Source organism: Callithrix jacchus, chromosome 3 (genome assembly GCF_049354715.1).
Source record: "Callithrix jacchus isolate 240 chromosome 3, calJac240_pri, whole genome shotgun sequence".
Lineage (NCBI taxonomy): Eukaryota > Metazoa > Chordata > Mammalia > Primates > Cebidae > Callithrix > Callithrix jacchus.
In genome coordinates this window covers 50,316,285-50,324,230 of record NC_133504.1, presented here as the reverse complement: position 1 = coordinate 50,324,230, position 7,946 = coordinate 50,316,285, and the positions used below count along the sequence as shown (strand labels likewise).

At 43.4% G+C, this 7,946-nt stretch overlaps 1 protein-coding gene across 1 annotated transcript; it reads left to right on the top strand.

Annotated features, from left to right (window-relative positions):
- The first annotated feature begins 317 nt into the window (after window positions 1–317).
- POU4F2 (POU class 4 homeobox 2) lies at window positions 318–3,936 on the top strand. The gene is made up of 2 exons (XM_002745425.5): window positions 318–849; window positions 1,292–3,936. The coding sequence occupies exons 1-2, from the start codon at window positions 565–567 to the stop codon at window positions 2,231–2,233; spliced, it is 1,227 nt and encodes a 408-aa protein (XP_002745471.1). The 5' UTR covers window positions 318–564; the 3' UTR covers window positions 2,234–3,936.
- Window positions 3,937–7,946: the final 4,010 nt, after the last annotated feature.

The following is a 7,946-nucleotide window of genomic DNA, read 5'->3' as shown; positions in this document are numbered from 1 at the left end:
GTGGGGTTGCGTGGGGGCGCGATTGTGAGTAGTAACCGCGGGACGCCGCGAAGGGGCGGCGGCAACAGAGCGCGGGGCGGGGGCAGAGAAGGGGCGGCTGAGGGCGCAGTGGGGGAGCAAGAGGCAAGTGCCGGGAGAGAGGAAAGGACTCTAGCCTGCAGGGAGTCTAGAGGGAGAACGGGCGCCTCCAGAAACCGCGCGGGAGCCGGCGCTTCCTGGCAAGGGAGGGCGGAGACGCGCGGGAGAGAGGGAGGGCGGGGGGCGCGGGGGTAGGCGCGGGGAGAGGGGATTATAACTCGGCGGCCGCGAAGAGAGGGGGCAGTTTCGGGCGCCCAGGTCTGCAGCCAGCGGCAAGCGGAGCCAGGCATCCGCTCAGACTGACTGCAGCGGCGGCGAAGGAGCGCGTAGCAGAGACTAGGCGTGCAGAGCCGGGAGGCGGCGGCGGGTGAGCGCAACTTTGCACGGCTCTTCCCAGCTCCAGCCCCGGCCCAGCACTACTCTGAGAGTCCCGGCAGCCTGGGCCAGTGAGTACCGGTGCGTGCGAGCGCCCCGGCGGGCGGGAAGATGATGATGATGTCCCTGAACAGCAAGCAGGCGTTCAGCATGCCGCACGGCGGCAGCCTGCACGTGGAGCCCAAGTACTCGGCACTGCACAGCACCTCGCCGGGCTCCTCGGCTCCCACTGCGCCCTCGGCCAGCTCCCCCAGCAGCTCCAGCAACGCTGGTGGCGGCGGTGGCGGCGGCGGCGGAGGAGGAGGACGGAGCAGCAGCTCCAGTAGCAGTGGCAGCAGCGGCAGCGGCGGCGGGGGCTCAGAGGCTTTGCGGAGAGCCTGTCTTCCAACCCCACCGGTGCGTATTTCTGCATAATCACCGCTTAAAGGCACATTTTGACAGCCCCCTTTATCTGCTTGATGTTTTTTTCATGTCTGCACAGCAAATCACCCCACACCTCCAACCAATTTTCCCCCCTCTCTCTTAAGTATTCAACGGGTCTTGCCTTTCATATTAATTTTTATGACCTGGGATGTTGCCTGTGCGCGTGTTGTGTTGTGTTGTGTTGCGTTGTGTCTGCAGGCTCACTTTCCTCCTCCTTCTGTACGCTCGGCTTCTTTCGGTGGCTTCTCTCTTTTTCTCTTCACCTCCTATTTTCAGGATTATTATTATTATTATTTTAACGTTCTGGGAATGTTGTAGGCGCGGCAGCAGTGTCGAGCCCTGGGCCAGGGCTTCCGGAGAGAACGCGCGCAATTCCCTGCTGAGCGTAATGTGTGCCTTCTACTTGCAATTGCAGAGCAATATATTCGGTGGGCTGGATGAGAGTCTGCTGGCCCGCGCCGAGGCTCTGGCAGCCGTGGACATCGTCTCCCAGAGCAAAAGCCACCACCACCATCCGCCCCACCATAGCCCCTTCAAACCGGACGCCACCTACCACACCATGAACACCATCCCGTGCACTTCGGCCGCCTCTTCTTCCTCGGTGCCCATCTCGCACCCTTCCGCGCTGGCGGGCACGCACCACCACCACCACCATCACCACCACCACCACCACCAGCCGCACCAGGCGCTGGAGGGCGAGTTGCTGGAACACCTGAGTCCCGGGCTGGCCCTGGGCGCTATGGCGGGCCCCGACGGTGCTGTGGTGTCCACGCCGGCTCACGCGCCGCACATGGCCACCATGAACCCCATGCACCAAGCAGCGCTCAGCATGGCCCACGCGCACGGGCTACCGTCCCACATGGGCTGCATGAGCGACGTGGACGCCGACCCGCGGGACCTAGAGGCATTCGCCGAGCGCTTCAAGCAGCGACGCATCAAGCTGGGGGTGACCCAGGCAGATGTGGGCTCCGCGCTGGCCAACCTCAAGATCCCCGGAGTGGGCTCGCTTAGCCAGAGCACCATCTGCAGGTTCGAGTCCCTCACACTGTCGCACAATAACATGATCGCGCTCAAACCCATACTGCAGGCATGGCTCGAGGAGGCCGAGAAGTCCCACCGCGAGAAGCTCACCAAGCCTGAGCTCTTCAACGGCGCGGAGAAGAAGCGCAAGCGCACGTCCATTGCTGCGCCAGAGAAGCGCTCTCTGGAAGCCTACTTTGCCATCCAGCCGCGACCCTCCTCTGAAAAGATCGCCGCCATCGCAGAAAAGCTGGACCTGAAGAAAAACGTGGTGCGCGTCTGGTTCTGCAACCAGAGGCAGAAACAGAAAAGAATGAAATATTCCGCCGGCATTTAGGAGACTCTCGGCCTCTTCAGAGATGCTCCTGTCCTTTTTCCCCGCTTTTCTCTCCTTCTCTCTCCTGCCTCTTTTCACTTTTGGCGACCAGAAACAATTCCAGTAAATGTGAATCTCGACAAATTGAGGATTGAAGAGGGAGGGAGCGAACAACTGAGCCCAAGCCGGTGAGAAGTTGAAACAGTTTCTCAAAGGAAAGAATAACAAAAGATGGCATTTGTCTGTTGTAGCAAAGTTGTCCCTTTGAACCCCACCTCGGCTTCTTCAGAGGCAGTGTGGAGTTGGCTGTTTGCAGGAAGGCAGACCAGACAGCCTTTAAAAAGTCCACAAGAATGATCAAGTAAGATTTGTTTTTATTCTTACAGACATCACCCTTGTTCAAGTTTAAAAGTACACTTTGCAACTATTTTTCAGAAATAGAAATTGATTCAGTACTAAAACTTTAAACTAGAGTTGATGCTTAATGTGATAGAGACATCTCTAAAGTATTTTGAATTTAAAAGAAAAGATGGCAGATTTTCTGCATTTACACTGTATATTATATATATATTTTTATTGTGGTTCTTACCCTTTTTTCCTTCTCTGAAGTGTTAATGCTTAAGAAAAGAGTTGCGCCTGCTGTGTTCACTGATCTTGAAAGCTATTATTAGATTATTGCAGAACAACCCTCTGTAAATTATTAATTTATCTCTCTAGCAACTTAATTTTGTGCACATTCTAATTAATTAAACTTCTTCCGTCTAGAAAACGTGGGGAAACTGTATAGCTAGTGACGTTCAAAAAATTTTGTTTGATGAGTTTATCGAATTTTTACAGCTTTCCTCTTATACTGTGTTCCTTTTGACCCATTTGTATATTCTCACTTGAATGAAGATTGTTTTTTCTTTGTTTTTACTGGTAGTGTTCTGATTTGTGAGTCGACACTCAGTAATGGATGTCTTAATCGTGTAGACCTGATTCACTGTCTGAAGTATTGTTTACTTTGTTACATATTTAATGGGGATTCCCACATTGTCCCCATGACACACGAGCGCTCTCACTCACCCTTACACACGCACGCGCGCGCGTGCGCGCGCACACACACACACACACACACACACACACACACACCCCTCTAACAGAAGGGAAGAAGCAGTTGGAAACATGACTGATGCATCATTTTCTAACTTTCGATGCATTTGCCACTTGGTGTTTGCCCTTCGAATTTTAAGATTTCACCAAGGTATTTTGGTCTTCCAGTTTTCAATTGCTTTGTTGGCTACATGTTAACATTTATAGGAATCCTTCCGTTTTTCCTTTTGGAGGTTTGTTTGTAGAAAAACTAATGTGAACTATAAGAAAGACAGTGCACTGCTTGTAAATTCACATTGTTTGGAAAAATTCTTTTGGAACAAAAAATGAGGTACATGATAACTGGTACCTTATCTACTGTAAATATTTCATTAAAAATGATGCACACATAGATATATTCTTACAAATTTTGCTGTATTGCTGTTCCATTTGAGGCTCTCCAAAGTCTTGAGTTCTGTACATGGCCGGTTTCTTGTTTTTGTTAATAGATGGTTTATTTACTATGGTAATGTATTTATTTTTGGTGTTGTTCTATTGTCTTTCATTGAAGAGATAATTTTAATGTTTTATTGGCAACGTATGCTGATTTTTCATTAAAATATGCTATTAAAATTAAATGGCTTTTAAAATGCGATGTTGTTTTAATCATTTATGTGGGAAGTGTTTTGGTGGGAGATTTTTTAAAAGGAGGAAGCACATTTTGATGATTTATTAGGGAGTGGTTGTTATCAAAGTATACCTTGGGCTTAGCAGGGGCTGTTTCTCTGGCAAAGTATTAAAGAACAAGGTTTATAACAGCTCTTTAATAGTGAGAGCTCATTTCACAGAATATTTTACTTTTCTGCCCAGAAGAAATTATATTTGGCTCCAAATATCTCCCTTGGATTTCTTCCTTCAGACTTGCAATAATTCTGCAAAAGGAATCTTTATAAGCAGAAATATTGGATGGAAACAGTTTCAAGTATTCCCTCCTATCTCCTGGGAGTAAAAGTAAGAAAGGAACTCAGCTCACTTTTCAGCAGCTCTAGGAGACTGGGTGTGGCAAGAGCCAAGGCTTGGTTGGAAGAGTACAGCACCCTGGCTGAGGCCCAGAAGCAGTTCAGTCACCACTCCTGGAAAGCAAGGAACCCAGATAGAGAAGGAAGCACCTGAGTTGCTGGGTTAGGAAGTAAATCAATCTCTCTCTCTCTCTCTCTCTGTCTCTCTCTCTATCCCTCTTGCCCCCCTCATTTCCCATGACCTTTATTGAAACTCACATTGCAGAGTAGGGCTAAGGAAGAAATTCTGTGTAGTTAGAAAGAGCAAATTTTTGTCCTCTTCTGTGGTTTACCCTGACACCAGAGTTGGTGGGAAGTCTGTCTGGGTTGGCACTGACACAAGAAAATTAGGCACGTTTGGTGCAGTCATTTCTTTTCCTGATTCTAGCTTAAAGATATCTCTCCACTATTTCAATAATATTCAGATTCCCTATAACAGTTGAACAACATACTTAATATCAGGTTTTCAAAGGCATTTTTCCTTCAGTAAGTATCTGATTTAGATATTTGTGTTATTAATATCTCATGCTATTAATTAATGTGAGAACATCATGCTAATCTATGGCTCAAATAACAGGAAGAACTAGGTCATTCTCCAGAGTTAACTCTGTTAACCTGGGCTGTAACTCCTCTGATATGGAAATATCTTGAGATGTTTCTTATTTTAGAGACAAAATTAGGAAATACCCTATGAGTCAATGATAACTGTTATGGTGGCTCAAGTTGAGATTAAATGTTGTTGGAAAATATCACAATTTCTAGATGTAACAAAAAGAGTAGTGAAAGTTAGATGGAGAATGGGTGATGCGATCTCTTTTTGTTACTGAAATAAGGACGACACCTGAAGAAACAAAATCTAAGTATCTATTAGAAATAATGAGATACATTACATAGGTGCCTAAGAAAACATTAAAACGTGTAGGAATTTAAAAGAAAAAATTATGATTTCAAGTATAGTAAAAATGATGGTTTAATTCTATTTCTGTCTGGGAGACTGAAGGTTTCTTCTTCTATTTCCCTGCATTTTCTTGGAGTCGATTTTCCGGAAAGTCTTTTCAAACAGCCAGCATAGGCTGAGGTAAACTTAGCTCAGTACTATGCTGAGTACAATTTCAGCACCATGGATAGTAACCATAGCCCTCAGCCCTACTTCATTCAACTCACTTTTAACCAGGAAGTTTTAGCTAGCTAGACAACTTTCGGCTTGCTTGCTTTCTCCAGAGTGGAGAAAATTAATAAAATGGCATGAATGTGTAACAGATTCAGCTTGCTTATCTAGGATAAAAACGATCTTCAATAAATGACATCGTTTCCTTTCTCATATGTGGATTTTTAGTGAAAGGAAGTTAGTTGGAGGGAAGTAAGACAGATGTGATAGTGTCTTATTTCTACAAATATAGCATCTTTAAATGAAGGTGGAAACACTATAAAAGTAGTAGAAATTGAGAAACATGTTGGACAGAAATAAAAAGAGTTTTTTTAGTGCTTTTGAAGTACATGACAGCTTGCATATGTGCATGCAGGCCTAAGATTTTTGTGAGAAAAGTGACATAAGAACAACTATTCATATACTTTCATAGTTGAGACTAAAGACCTGTGTTTTCTCCTAATTCACCAGGTGTTCTTTGTCTCTCATGTTCCTGGACTTTCAAAGGTACATCACATTTTGTTAATCTTCTCTGTGTTAGGGTTAGAAAAAACTTTCTTGTCTGCAAGATGGAAATATTTTCATTCCTAGAACCTGCTTAAATGTGTGTTGTACGGGAAAAGCTGAAAAGAAATACATTCTGAAAGTTTTTTACAAATGAGAGTTGCAGAGATACTAGAGATAATACCAAACCAAAGAGATTTGGAGGGAAGAGGGTTGGTCTTAAAAAATAAATTAAAGGTAAGAATAGGCTGAACCAAGTATAAATTTTTGAGAAATATCCATTTGGTGTTGACTTTCAAAATGCTCAAATGGATAAGTAGCAAAACGTGTCTGAAAATTATTGTCATATCAATCAAATCCACTGGCAGTCATGACTTATTTCCTAATTTTCCCCAAGGTCCACAATTGCTATTTTATTGGAAAGAGATATATTATGAATTGACTTAGTAGTACATCTAGACGTCATGAATTTTATGTTTCAGTAATATGTAGGTTTTTTTTAGACTTCCCTAAAAGCAAAGGATACAATCTTTTTGTTCAATCTGGTCATCTAAATCCAAACTGAAATGGAATAGAAATGATCATTTAAGCCCTGGTTGATATCTAAGTACCCACCACAGCAAAACATTATGGCACCATCCAGAAATAATTCAGTTTCTTTAAAATATCTAACATTACATCAGTTGATCAATTCTTTATCAGATTAAGTTTCATTGACACATAGCTTGAAGAAAAATAATGTAAGAATGAAAAAGCAAATGAAGTAATTAGGATTTACAATGTAATACTCTTCTGTTTTCTCTAAAATTCATTTTAAAAATAAGTGATGATACATAACTACATCTTTTTAGTATCAAGGAGAGGTCCTGTTACTTATCTTTGTGAAGAGGGTTGAATTTTTTTTTCAGGATAATTGAAATTTGAGGGATAAAAATGTTTTCTCTCAAACTTCAAATAAATCAATTTATTTTGATCTATTAATTTGAGAAGCCCTTGAGAAGATAGTGAAAAAAGCATGGAAAAAATCCCTTGATTTTAAAAAGAATATTATTCAGAGAATGAAGCTCAAATTTTTCTAGGCAGGCAATAACAATAAGTTTAGAAATTTGTCTTTGGAATTGTTTGGTGAAAACCATTTATATCTCTAGGTAAATGATTCACATTAGAACTCAAAACTTCACTTTACTTTTCAGTTTGTCTTGGGGGGGGTCTTCAGCAGAAGGGGAAAAAAGTTGGATTGGTATCCTGTAGGACAAAAAGAAAGTCAAAGCTTCTTGCATAGTTTTGATGTTCCTGAAGTCCACATTTGTTAGGAGACAGATTGATGGCAATAAGAAAAAAAAATCACTAAATTTCCCCTGCTTTGCTCCTTTAAAGGAGCCATTCCCAGTACCGAAAGTCTATTATGAGTGAATTAATAAATTACACAGCGAATTATTAAATCCAGATAATTACAAGGAATAAGTAAGTAATCATTAGTTATCTCAGCTAATTACTGTGGGTCAGAGCCAGCCGGAATGTGAAATCCTCCGCGGGAATTGAAATTAACTTTGCACAGTGAGTCTCTCTGCTTGACATCTCCAGTCTGTAGGCACATGGCAGCTCCCCTGTGAGCCAGTCTTTCTATTTAACTTGGAGAGAATAGAAATAAAATTAAGTGGCAATGTGATAATAGGAAGCTGTTCAGAAAGCAAACTGTGGGTTTTATTCTGTACTTTCAATGCCTGGAGATGAAAAGCTTTATTTACACTGGTTTCAAAAAAATTTAAAGCACCCTTGTTGAGATAGTTCCCCGAACACATATGCACACATATCTACAGTTGACTGGTGTGACAGTCAGATTAGCAGCACATGGAGAACGCTGAAGAAGAACAAACATTTTGAGCCCTCTCTCCCTCCCTTCATCCTTCTCTTCTTCCATCTTCTCTCTTCCTTTCTCTCTCTCTCTCTCTCT